The sequence below is a fragment of the Vigna unguiculata genome, chromosome 6, assembly GCF_037176805.1.
Source record: "Vigna unguiculata cultivar grain cowpea cultivar isolate G323 ecotype 2 chromosome 6, ASM3717680v1, whole genome shotgun sequence".
Lineage (NCBI taxonomy): Eukaryota > Viridiplantae > Streptophyta > Magnoliopsida > Fabales > Fabaceae > Vigna > Vigna unguiculata.
Genome location: NC_140797.1, coordinates 40,594,871 through 40,608,925, shown reverse-complemented (window position 1 = coordinate 40,608,925; position 14,055 = coordinate 40,594,871). Strand labels below are relative to the sequence as shown.

The 14,055-nt window shown below is 33.0% G+C and overlaps 3 protein-coding genes and 1 pseudogene across 3 annotated transcripts; 1 reads left to right on the top strand and 3 right to left on the bottom strand.

Moving 5' to 3' along the window:
• Positions 1–1,043: 1,043 nt before the first annotated feature.
• Positions 1,044–1,765, bottom strand: LOC114188554 (auxin-responsive protein SAUR32 pseudogene; annotated as a pseudogene).
• Positions 1,766–3,796: 2,031 nt separating this feature from the next.
• Positions 3,797–5,102, top strand: LOC114188971 (homeobox-leucine zipper protein ATHB-12-like). The gene is made up of 2 exons (XM_028077659.2): positions 3,797–4,270; positions 4,537–5,102. Exons 1-2 carry the CDS (start codon positions 3,941–3,943, stop codon positions 4,909–4,911), a joined length of 705 nt encoding a protein of 234 aa, XP_027933460.1. The 5' UTR covers positions 3,797–3,940; the 3' UTR covers positions 4,912–5,102.
• Positions 5,103–8,667: 3,565 nt separating this feature from the next.
• On the bottom strand, positions 8,668–10,707 carry LOC114187369 (cytochrome b5-like). Its single transcript, XM_028075611.2, has 4 exons — positions 10,548–10,707; positions 10,348–10,442; positions 9,335–9,401; positions 8,668–9,208 (listed from the first exon to the last, which is right to left on the bottom strand). Exons 2-4 carry the CDS (start codon positions 10,432–10,434, stop codon positions 8,928–8,930), a joined length of 435 nt encoding a protein of 144 aa, XP_027931412.1. The 5' UTR covers positions 10,435–10,442; positions 10,548–10,707; the 3' UTR covers positions 8,668–8,927.
• Positions 10,708–11,972: 1,265 nt separating this feature from the next.
• LOC114186659 (uncharacterized) lies at positions 11,973–13,596 on the bottom strand. Its single transcript, XM_028074630.2, has one exon. The coding sequence runs from the start codon at positions 13,385–13,387 to the stop codon at positions 12,365–12,367; it is 1,023 nt and encodes a 340-aa protein (XP_027930431.1). The 5' UTR covers positions 13,388–13,596; the 3' UTR covers positions 11,973–12,364.
• Positions 13,597–14,055: the final 459 nt, after the last annotated feature.

Genomic DNA, 14,055 nt, shown 5'->3' with positions numbered 1-14,055 from the left:
AGTGTATTGTAAAATTAAATAATATAAAATAAAAAATAGAACTGCCAAACAAAAGAAATCAAATAAACAAACAACAAGGTATCTCTAAACAAAATATTTATCAAACATTATTACTGTACATTGTGGTGATCAGACTCTAGCCTCTAGCTGACCTATGTGTATGTACGTATTGGATCTGACTTGGAACAGACTTTAGTGTGCAGACGTATTGGATTTGGACTGGAGCCGACCTTAGTTCGAAGACGTATTGTGCCCAACCTAAAGCCGACCTACAGATTCTAATGTACTGGGTCTAATCTGGAGCCGACCTATTATTTAGGTGGAAGAATGTCCAATTCATTTAAACCGCGGTCCATCTCTCCTCAAAATAACGACTAAAAACAATTACGTAACCACATCCCCACAAAAATCGGGATAACCTCGCACAAGTCAACTACCTACCGTAATTCTAGGAGGGCTGAAACAATGATGAATCGGAGACATCTATAAAACTAAGCATCTATTCTCGAGATGGAAAGAGACACAAATACGAATATAAAAGTATTCTTTTGTAAAAAATCTGGCAAAAAGGATAAGTTGCTATGATTATGCACCTCAGATTCTCCTTGGAGAACAATTTCTAATAAGATTAAACAAACTTTTAACTTGTAAAAGAAAAAAAAAGTTAAAAACTAGCCCATAAAACAACCATGTGAAACATGGGCTAAAACAATTTCACCTTGTTCATTGTAAAATAACCTTAAAGTCAATTACATGTTGACAATTATTTATAAAAAAGAAAAATAGATACAATGAACCAAGTGTAGTTTGTTTATGATATTTTATTTTCGTGGTTGTCTTCTCCTTCGATTTGACATTGAATTACGTGTCCTGTATCATTTTTCACCGGTTACCGCCGACCTTATTTACCTAAGTTTTGTAAGCATTACAGTTTTGGAAAATAAAAATCAACTACACCCTTTTGTTTTGCCCTTATCCATTACAGCTTCTAATTAACGCACAATGATTGGGAGGGAAAAAGACAGAGTTGCAGGCAAGAAAACTTGATATCAATCAAAACCTCGTATATATCCATGAATTTGTACAACAGTTATATAAGAATCTACCGAACGTAAACAAGTTTAAGGTGCAACAGAAGTGAATATAAGGAATTAAGCTCGGAAACAGGGAACGAGGTGAAGATGATGGTGGTGGTGAAGGGAGGTTTCGGCATCGATCAAGTGCTGAACGTGCTTAAACTGGGCGAGTTGACAAGGGATAGTTATGGTGCCCTTGTGTGTAAAGCCGTACTCTTCCTCCGCCTCCTTCAAAAGCTGAACAAAGAGTGGGTGCTTCAGGTAATTCACCGGCACCGTTATTTTCTGCTGCTCTTCGCCTTCACCACCCACCTTTATTTTCATGCACCCTTTTCGTATCTCTTTTCTCACCATCACCACTTCCTTTACCTCCTGCTGCTCAACCTCATAGGTTTGTTTGAAGCTTATGCTCAACTTCATAAGTTTGTGAAATATACTGTAGAGGGATAAGGTAGAAAGAAAGGAAGTGGGTTAAGTAGTGGAGAAGGTATTGAGGAATGAATGGATATTTATGGAGGTAAAGGGATCGATCGAAGAAACCAGGAAGGAAGCAATGAAGAAATGGTAATGGGAAAGTGGCGGCTGGGAAAAGGAGTGAATAGTGAATGGACTCGGTCCGTCTTAACTTCAACCTTGGAAACACTGATCCAACTCGTTTAAGAGTGGGTCTCTCACTCAACTAGCTACAATAAGAAACTTTATTATACGGTAATATAATTTGTAATTTGTCATCTTGGATATTTTTATTAGATGGTGGCCAATTTTTTATTAAATTATTTCTTATTTTTAAATTTAACCATTTATCAGATCTAATGTGAAATTGTTTCAAATTTTTAAATTCGTTTTTAGTCTGTACGAGACATTTTATGTAGTTTTATTAGACGATTTTTCGAGGAGATATAGTTTTTTTTTATCTTATTAAAAAAATTTCACAGTAAAGTTCTTAGATTTCCTCCCCTTGTAAGAATAACTTTTATGAACAATATATATATTGTCATTCATTGTAGTGTCGGTGTTTGGACCTAATTGGTTTTCATGTGTCTCTTGATGATGGGCCCAAAACAATAATGGTGGCAGGCCCTTTGGTTTTGCACCTTACTTTTTCTTCTGGACCCCCTTAAATGTTAATATCCCTATTTTGCCTTCGGTATAAAGTTTTGTCTGCACATGATCCAAAGCCTCTTGAAGTTTTTTAGCTGTAACTATAACTTTAATCCTAATTCAAATACTACCTACTATTTGCTAAGTGTCTCTACTTTGTATGGGTTGGATGATAAGCTTTATCCATAGCAAATAAGAACCTTGTTTCACCAATTGGATAATAAACCCAACACTACTGCTTTTCTTTCTTTATTTTTCCATAGCTAACACTCTGTTTACATAGTGAAAAATAGAGGATGAGAAAGGTGAAGAACAAGTCTCTTTGAATTTCATGATATGCTTGAAAAGTCAAGCTATTCAGAAGAAATGATGTCCATTCATTTTCCATACTCCTGAAAAAAATAGATTCATAGAATTTATGTTTATTTCATTAATATTTGTATATATATAAAAAATATTTATTTCGCTACATTAAATAGTTTCACAATAAAATTAAAATTAAAAATAATACTTTTAGTCTTCCCAATCATTATTTGAAAATTTAAAAAAGTTTTATATTTTAAAATTAAAGGATTAAATATGTTTTTGTCCCTTAACTTTAAGTAAATTTTGGAATTAGTCCATTTTAAAACTTTGAACCAATTTATTCCTTCATTTCTCGAAATACATAAATTTAGTCCTTTTAATCAAATTTTGTTAAGTTTATTTGACATTTCAAGCACGTTTCATAATAATTTTTGACTTAACATTAAAACGAAAATATGTCAAACAATATAAACAAATCAAATATAATCCTGAAATGTATGCGAAACATCAAATAAATCCAACCAAATTTGATTAAAATGACTAAATTCACGTATTTCGAAAGATGAAGAACTAAATTGGTTCAAAGTTTTGAAATTGACTAATTCCAAAATTCACTAAAGATTAAGGGACCAAAAATATATTTAACCCAAAACTATAAATATCTCAAATACCAAAAGATATTTCATGCTTCATAATAGACAAATATTAAAAATAAATAAATTTCTCTAATGGTATTATGATGGATGCAACTAATAGCGTGCCCATTTTTTTATAATTATTTCTGCCGTTGTTTCGGCAAAGTAATAATATTAAACAAAAATTATAAAAATACTAATAACAAAAAATAAACTACAGAAATTATCTTTATAAAATCAATATTACAATAATAATTAACTTAAAAAAGCCATATAAAATTTATTTAAAAAATAAGCTACAAAGTTAAACTATTTAATAAAACATATTAAAAATTAATGAAATAAATTTCTTAGGCAACAAAAGTTTACGCGGACCGAATTGAGTCTAAAATGGAAAAGCGATGGACACCTGTACCGAAATGCTTCTCCCAGAATCGTTAGACTCTGAATAAAGTACGACATTAATCTTAAACAACGCCACGTGTTGCCAAATTTTTTATGGTGCTTTGAACGTATAACCACTTGGTTCCTTTCACAGAAGGACAAAAGAAGAACGTAACCGAGTAACCATGTTTTGTGGCTGCATGTCATTCGGTGTCCCTCCTGGACTTATCCCATCGTTACAGATAAAAAAAAATCATTTCTTATTTAAACTAACAAACTTTCCATTCTCAACAATCATCATCGATGCAGAATTTCAATACTCAATTAGGAACTTCACACATTCTCTCATCATTTCATACCATGCTGTATAAATAGCAATTCCCATAACTTCAATATACACGTCACCTTGTTCATCTCTTCGATCATCAATCACCAAATATGTCTGATATCTCGGAATATTCTCATTCATCGAATGCAGGCACGAGAAAGAAGAGGAGCAGAAGCAAAAAAAGGTTCAGCGATGGACAGGTGAAATCACTGGAATCCATGTTTGAGACAGACTCGAGACTTGAACCAGCAAAGAAATTGGAGGTGGCGAGAGAACTTGGCTTGCAACCAAGACAAGTTGCAATATGGTTTCAGAACAAGAGAGCTCGATGGAAGTTCAAGCAGGTTCAGCGAGACTACACAACACTTCGGGCCAATTATAAGACGTTGGATTCACAGTTTCATGCTCTCAACAAAGAGTACCAATCAATGTTAATACAGGTGAGAAATACTTGAGATATTCTATACTTCAGATATATACAAACATTTCATACATAAAGTTTCTACCTTTCATTTTTCTTTTAAATGGGTGGTGTAATTATTTCTTAATATTTTAAAAACTACTGTGCTGTGTTAATGACATCCATTGCAGTTGAGTGGGTGCTGTGGTATGATTCTGTGTTACATCAATGGGTCCAATAGTAGAACAACGTTAGAATTAGTTTAAAACTGCATGGATACGCTCTGATGAATTAAATTTTTAACAGTTGCAGGATCTGAAAAATCGATTACAGAAGCCACTAGAACAAACTGAGAGTTGCAGTACGGGACACAAAGCAGCAAACAGCATGGAGAGTGAAACTGGAAATGGAGAAACCATCAAAAGAGAACAGGAGATAAAGCAGCCAAGGATGACAACAGGAAAATCAGAAGACATTGTTTGTGGTATTATCTCCGACTGTGACAGAAGCATAAAGGCAAAACAATACTTTGGTGTGGAAGATGAAGCTTCTCTTCTGAACTTTGTCGAGAACACTGATGGTTCTTTGACAACATCAGAACATTGGGGTTTGCTAGAATCAGATGATTTCATGGGCCAATTAACCAGCTGTGATTACCAATGGTGGGACTTCTGGTCCTGAGAACAGCATAACCAAATCATTTAATGCATGTTGCCTTATGATAAAGACCGAATCAGAAAATCACGTTAAGCGGCTTGTATGCACTTTTATACTTCTATATGTCTAAAATTCAATTTGTCCACCGTTAACTTATTCCAATCAGTGAAGTTAAATATAGTTTCACTTGCATGTTTATGAAAGGATCTTACAATTATCTGACTTAAATATACTGATAGGATATATATCTTGCTAGACTGACAAGAACAATAAAATCTGAGATTTTAAGTTTCTAACTTTATGAATGTTTCAGAAGTAACAATGACGATGTAACATTATTAATTCCTAATTTTTTCAAAACATTAAAATGATTCAAATATTTTAGAAGTAAGGATATTTCAGAAGAATAAGAGCATGGAGATATCTATGACTATTTGATTCTTTCTTTCTTTTTGGGTCCATGACCATTGCTCACTCAACTACACTCCACAGCAATATCAATCATCTGAAAACTTACTAAGCGCAAGCACTATCGTTCTCCAACCATGACAATCGACATTGACGATTAATAAAGAAGAATGTATCACGAATTACTTATACCAATTTCATTAAGAAGGCATAACCATATATTCGACGAATTGTTTGAATAAAATTCTGTCATCAATAAAGTTATATTATATATAAAAGAAATATTGTTCTAGTCAGAAGTAGATGCTTGAGAAAAAACATAAATTTGTCACATGATATTTCATCTACACCTTCATTAGGTTTTTACAAGAACTAGATTAACGATCGAAAAAGAGTACGGTTAACTAGCATCATGAATTTAATAACAATCAATTATACTTAAAGAATGTACTAACGATATAAAAAACTAAATCCTGGAAAAATGTTATAATAAAATTAAATTTTACTACTATTTAGGCCATCTTAAAGTTATTTTTCTATGTGTGTTCATATTAATATTAAAGTGTATAAAGTGGGACAATAACGTGACCACTACTTTACTTGATTAATTGAGTGAATACAGGGAATGAATTCATTCGTTGGTAGTGACTTGCAACTGTTTTTCAAATCGTCTATTTGGGCCAAAAGGAATTTAAGCGTGGTCAAAATTATCCTCTAGCTCCAAAATAAAGAGGGGGTCCAACGAATTTAGCAAATGGGTCATATTCTCATGTATAAACCAGGGTGATCTTAATTTGAGCTTTGACATCTATAGCTTGCCAAACCACCGGTTTTCTTTTCAGAAACTCAAGATAAGAATTGTGTTGTCTTACACATAGTTTAAAAATGTCACTTGACAAATGATAATGTAAACTAAAACCATCATTTTCACTAGTGAATAGGGATGGCAACGGGGCGGGGCGGGGACGGGTTTCGCTATCCCATACCCATCCCCGCATAAAAAATTCATCCCCATCCCCATACCCAAACCCAACGGGTATCAAACTTTTTTCCCATCCCCATCCCCACCGGGTAACGGGTATAATCTCGTACCCATACCCGTACCCGTGTTCTAACTACTTCAATATTAATTTTTATAAAAGAAAAAAATTACGGTAAAGAAAACATAATATTATGAAATATTCAATATTAGGAGGATTTTCTTCGATGCCAAATACCTTAAAATAAATTATAATTGTTTACATTTTATATTAGAATACCAAATAAAATTTCATGTGAACCAAAACATTTATTAAATTTGCAAACTACAACATTGATGAACTTAGTTGATAAAACTAAAAAATATTTCAAAAAAATATAAAAGGAAAACAAATATTCAAATTAAAATATATTTTAAATGTTTGTTTACTTCAATTTTTTAAATTCTAATGAATCTTTTTTTTATACACTAATAAAAGTTATAATATATCACTTGATCAAAATGACACAAAGAACAAATAATAAAAGGAAAACAAATATTCAAATTAAAATATATTTTAAATGTTTGTTTACTTCAATTTTTTAAATTATAATGAATCTCTTTTTTATACACTAATTAAAGTTATAATACATCACTTGATCAAAATGACACATAGAACAAATAATAAACATAATAATAAAATTTTGACATAGATTTTGTATCTTTTGAACTTCAATATATGTAGGATAGTGACAAAAAAATATTCATAGAAATTACATTAAATTTTTATATTGTAGTAAATAAAAGTTATTTATACAATTAAAGTGAAAAAAGTTACAGTATGATTAATAGTGAGTTATAAAATAACAAATAATTAGATAGAATATATCGAAATATTATTCTACATGATGAAAATAAACAATAAATAAAAATATTAAAAAACTAACAAATGTGTGTTTTAGAAATAATTTGAGAAACTATCGAAAGAAATCGCACAAAGGAAATCAAATGTATAATTAAGGTATGATAAAATGAAGAAAACCTTAGAGAACTGATTATTAAATTATGTTTGAAGTGGTTAAAAATAAATAGAAATATCATTAGTGACCAAAAAATGTGTCATTAAATTACAAATAAATTAGTAATTAAATTGGTCACTAAATCAAGTACCGATTCGATCATTGATTCGGTCACTAATTTAGTCATTGATTCAGACAATAAATCAACTACTACCACCAATGACGAAAAATAGTGACTGATATGGGTTACTAACTAAATCAGTCACCATTTCATATTTTTCTTGTAGTGAATTATCATATACTATTCCTAAATATCATTATATATATATATATATATATATATATATATATATATATATATAATTTTAACCACTTCAAACAGAATTTAAAGTGAAAAAATTACATTATGATTAATAATGAGTTATAAAATAAAAAATAATTAGATAGAATATATCGAAATATTATTCTACATGATGAAAATAAAAAAAATAAATAAAAATATTAAAAAACTAACAAATGTGTGTTTTAGAAATAATTTGAGAGACTATTGAAAAAAATCACACAAAGGAAATCAAATGTACAACTAAGGTATGATAAAACGAAAAATATCTTAGAGAACTAAGAAAACTTTTCAAATATCAACATATATACTTAATGGTTGAAAAATAACGAAAATTATTTTAATGAAACAAAAGAGTTCTTCAAATTAAACAAAAATTAATAATAATAATAAGTAAAGAATTTTTTTTATATTACCTTAAATTGAGAGTATAAACATTCTCATGTGAAAGGAAAATTTATAATAAATAAAAATATTAAAAAATAATATAAATATTCAAATATGAGGCATAATTTTTCTTTTATTAACATACATCATTTTAACATAATTACATACAGGTTATGATAAGATAAAAAATATATAGGAGATGAGAATAAGTTTCATGACAAGTGAAATAATTAAAAGAAAAAAAAATAAAAAAAAATAAAAAAAATAAAAAAAAATATATATATATATATGGGTTACTTGATTAATTGTGAATATTTTAATAATTTAAATGAGAATGGAAATATGACGGGGACGGGTATTATGGCGGGTATATGTACATCCCCATACCCATCCCCATACCCAACTGAAAAAGTCGGGGATTTCCCATACCCATACCCAGTCAATGCGGGGATTCCCCGTCAAAACGGGAACGGGTTCGGGCAATACCCACGGGGACAGGTTTATTTGCCATCTCTACTAGTGAACTTTAACTAGGATAGTTCGAGAAATAAAGTTTTGATCTTCAGCTGATCAAATATATATGCATTTTTCAAAAGAAAATGTGAAAATATAAAAAGGGGCCAGAGATTGAAGTTGCGTGAATAGTTGCAGCAGTTTGGAAGCGCTAATTTGATTTCAAAAGGCATTCAATTTGAATTCAAATCCATCACTGCGCCAATGTCAATCAAAAGCTGACAAATGAGAGTTTAAACCAATTGTTTAAATGAACAACAAGTATGAGTGAGTCAAGAGACCAGAGTGCATCAAGGCCCTACATGGTTTTGGGTGGGGTGAGGAATTTTAAGTACAGAGAAACAACATTGATCAAAGTATAACAAGTTAAGGGCAATGAATTAGTAACCTACTGAAACTTCGGCTCTAGCTTAGTTCAGCTTTCAGGAGGTGCTGCCTGCTTCTTTTTGCCATAGAACTGCAGAGCAAAGGCTAGGCCCAATATCAACAAAGGCAACAGGAATTGCAAGATCTTTACAACAAATTCAGAAGATTGATTGCCTCCGCCGTGAGCTTTTGTAGGTGGTGGTGGCTGTCCATGGTTAACTCCGGCAGGAAAAGTGGAAGTGTCAAAGTTCCCAATGAAGTATTTTTCCATGATTTCAACGGCAGAATCACTGTGGCCCACATCTTCAAAATCAATGGTGGCGTCCTTCGCTGTAAAAATGACAAAGTTGGGGATTCTTAGTCCAATCCTTACCAATTCCTACCTTGATAAGATAATAATAATTTTCTATTTACAGACTATTCATATGAACCGACCAACGAAGATAAATCAATTACCTGTTGACGTCACCAAAACTTCATCACCTCCTGGATGGTCATCCATAAATGGGGTGATATCATACACCTGCCAAAGTGGAATGCATACAAGTATAACAAAATTAATGGAAATACTACAAGCTAAAGTCTTAAATACCAATTGTGAAAGGTAATGCAGAATAATTCAATCTAAACCTTTGGCATTTGGTGTTGTCCACTTTTATCTAAAACACACACTTCAATATATCCCAAAGCAAAATTTACACGAATTACACAGCTCTTGAGAACTTATCAACGTGAAGCACAAGTTTCTCGGAATATAACATATTCTTTCCAATAATAATGGGGCAATAGTTTTTACTAACCTAGAAACTAACAAGGAGAAGGAACTGTGAGAAATTAAATAACTCTTCTCGATTACCAATGATATATCCTTTAACATGTTTCTAACATAGCAAAAAGAACTCAACCAAAAAACTGCAACAATAACTGTATCAGTAGCACTCCAAGCATAAGGCCTAGTAATGTGCAAAAGGAAACTGCAACAATCATGCTATAAATTATAAATTAAAAAATGTTCATATATTTTGAATTTTAATTATATAAAATGAACCTGTATAACATAGGCCAAAAATACTACTATAACATTCAATTCATAAATTTTATCATCGTGTCAATTTCAGAATAGGCATTCCAACCTGGTTTGTCTGATTCAAAGTTATCTGGTTACTAAGCTTTGATTATTATCCTTAACAAAAAAAGGCAATTCACTTCGTTACTTGTTCACGCTAATTTCGATCATTTATTAAATGTTAAATTCAAGATTGCACTGGATTCATCAATTGTTAGTCTGAATAAGAGAATGCTGCTAGCAAAATACTCTATAGGAGATTAACAACAGGATCTTGAAACCCTTGAAACCCTTTACGATTAATTCGTCAGCCCTCTTCAGCACGCATAATGGAGATCCCGAAAACTGAAACGGATAATAAACCAAGAAAAAAAGATAAAGAAGAAAGACAAAAGAAGCAGACCTTTCCATTGACGATGATCCAGCAATCCTTTTTGTGGTTGTGCTTAGACACCTCCTCAAAAGTCAAGGTTTTGGGATTTGAAGCCATTTTCGACTCTGCCACACAAAATCAAGCACACACCAACTCCCACATTATTCTTCAGAGAAGAAGTAGCGATATTAATGGAAAAAGAAAGTTGAAACCAGAACAGGAATACTCACAAACTGAAGCTAATCTGAATACTAAGGGAAATCCCAAGCAAAAAGAAAAAGAGCACAAGAAAAATTCTTAGATGGAGGAGGCGTACGGCGCAACCTTTTGCCCTTCAACTTCAAACCTTCACTTGTCTACCTCCCAAATTATTTATACTTTGGATCCCAAATAGCTACCTCCAATTCTATGTATTTTTCTTTTATGAAATTACATTGTCAGTGCACACATTTACTCAAAATTCAATTTTGCACCCTACTTTTTTTATTACTACAACGGTCTTTTCTCACAGATTTAAAATTTAAGACAGTACATTATATAAAGAATGTCGGTAAAATTTATTCTATATTTTTATAATAATATTAATAATAATGAAAAATTATATTTAAGGAGAGTAGTCTTAATGAGAATAATTGTATTTAACTATTAAGTTAATATTTAAATTTGCCTTTCATTGTCAATAAAAAAATATAGTGTTCTCGTTTCATGCGCTCCACGCGTTGGGGTTTAGAGTAATATAATATTGGATGCACCATATGTTCGTGTTAATAAATAGAGAAATGTATGTATGAGTGCTAAAAAAAACTAAATTAAACTAAAAATAATAACTAATTAAACTGAACTAAACTATAGAAATGAAATATAAATCAAAATTAGTTTTTTAAGTTCAAATTTAAAAATTCAACCATAAAAAAATAGTTTAGATCACTATTTAATTTATTATTAGACTTAATTAAATTAATGTATTCAATTCAAATAGTTCGAAACAAATATTAACTAAACTTTACATTGAAAAAAAAAGTGTATTAAGAAAACAAAATGGTCAAAACGAAAGACATGTGCAACAGAACGGAGAGTTAGACAATCCGGTTTCACCCATCACGAGTTGATGATTTAGTGAGTCAATTTAATCCAGTTCACTTTTTAACTAATAAAAAAAATTGAACTCGGTCCGACCCACCCACCACAGATTTGCGGATTAAACAGGTTGACTTACGAGTTCACTTAATTAAAAAAAATACAATTTTTTTATTTTTTTCGTCCAAAACTAAATTATAATTCTAATTAAAATTTAAATAAACTTTAATACAGTCCAAATACAAACCAAAATAAAAAAAATACAAATTATTTATGTGTTGGCTAAAAAAAACAATCTAATATGATCCAAATATAAAGTTTAACTTAATAAAAAATACTTGTGTGACCATTTTATCTGCGGGTTGGCTCACCAACCTGATTCATCACGAGTTCAATCTGGGTGAACCAGGTTCAAGATGAGTCAGGTCAAAAATCAACTCATATTAAAATTTGTAAAAATAATTTAATCCAATCTAATTTGAATCCGTGATGAGTCGAATTAGCTTCCAAGTTTCGACCCATTTTCACAATTAGGCTATATTTGAATGAAATAATTGAAGCTGAAAAACCCTGAGAAATGTTTTAACACAACATACATTATTATATTGGTGATACAAATTTATTGCAAAAGAGCAATTAACAAAGGAAAATGAACCATATACACAACCCTCTCCCCATGTAATAGACTGCTTCAGAATCTCTTCCATACAAAAACAATCAAGTGTTTGAATAAAGCCGTAAGCATCACCCATACATACATTATACATATTTGTTTTCCATTTTCCACTGAGGGCTGTGAAGAATCTTCAACGAAGCAGAAGAATTAGAACTCGTCCCCCAAGTTGGCTACTGAACTTTTTTTTTTCCAATATATATAAATATGCCATATACCATATTATCTTACCATAACATAACGTAAGCCAGAAGCACAAAACAACTAAGTCCAATTCCAACAACACTCTCTCTGGAATCAAGCGTGGTGACCATCACCGTGTTCCTTCAGATGGAAACCTTCACCGAATGGTTTCTTTGAAAGAGAAAGGCGCACTCCGGGGTCGTGGTGGGAGCAAGAAGTGTTGTACAGGAGGGAGTTGTTCACACACTGCACGTTGCTGTTCATGTACGCAGCCATGGGAAACGAAGACGCTGTTTTACCTTTCTGATTCTTATCCTTCTTGCTCACACCCCCGTCCTCGGCACTGGAACCCTCCGACTCCACCCCGTCCACGTTGATGCTCGAATTCCCCTTCTTGTGAAGGTACTTGGCTTCGGGTTTCTTCGGGGACTGGATCAGTTCCATGAAAGCCCCTCTGTTTTCTCCAGCAATGGTTATGACCCTCATGCCAGAGTCCTCGGAATCCGAAAGCTTTTTGTGAATACCCTTCTCCTTGGATTCACTCTCCCTGCCGGTGACGTGTTTTCCATGATGGGCATGCGCATTGGCATTGTTTTTGTGCGTTTCAGTGGCGTCATTGTGCCAGGGCCCGAGCCTGTCGATGGTTTTCTGGACCAGCACGGTTTTGGGCTCCGGCTGTTCAGGTATCTTGGGCTCGGTCTTCAACTGGGAAGGTGGGAGAGTGAGAGGAGATGGTGGAGGAGTGGTGGTTCTGCTATTGTTTGGTGAGCGCATTGGGCTACGATCAGATTGCTTAATTGTTTTAGGAGAGTGAATGGGACTTGGGACATGCACACGCGTATTCTTCTCAGGGGAGGAATGTGGGGGGGAAGATGTTGTAAGTGTGGCCTTGTGGACTGGAGAATTTGGGAGTGAAGAAGAAGAGAATCTGTTAGGTTGATATGAAGGTTCTGGAGCGGGATGAGGTTGAGGTTGAGGTTGAGTAGGGTGAGATTGTGGTGATGAGGGTGCTGAAGCAGTTCTAAATGCGGGCAGGCCCAACGTAGTGCGAGGCTCTTGGGTAGGGGCAGGGGCAGCAGGGGTGGAGCGAATGGAGGCTAAGCGGAACCAGGGACGAACTGGGGGAGGGTTAGCCATGGCGTTTAGGAACTGCTGAAAGGATGAAGGTGATTATGAGGAGAGAAGTAAGTAGCATATGATGGAGGCGGTGTTATTTATAGAACCATCTTCTGGTTTTGGTGCGTAGGACAGAGAGAAAGGGAAAGGGAAATATGAAAAACGAATAGTTCAAGTTGTCCCAAGTCTCACGTAGAAAGAAACAAAAAGGGAAGTGTGATTACGCCGTGCGGTGAGAGACATTACTGGTAGCAGCAGCAAAGAACATAAAAAGGGGAAAAAAAGAAGAGAAAAGCAAGCATCTGATTCAACCGGCACTTCCAGCTGACACAAAGCTCACAAAGTGAGGTTGGTATCCGCTGGGGTTGTTTAGAATTTAGTTGAGTTTTTTGTGGTAAATCATGTGAGTTGTAACGCAACAATTACATTAAAAAACATGCACATTTTTCCACTGGAACATGAATGACGGCGGAAGAAAAGTTGATTTGAATTTCTCTAGGATTTTATTTTGGGTTTCACATGCAATAAGCAACATAGGTTTTCTTTCTTTAAAAAAAAATATTTCATAAATGTGAGACACGTCACTTTGTCATTTTTTGTCGGCTTTTTTTATTTCGAGGTCAATTTCATATTAAATTTATAAAATAGAATTCATTGAATTTTTTTTTTGAAACAGATCAAGTCATCAG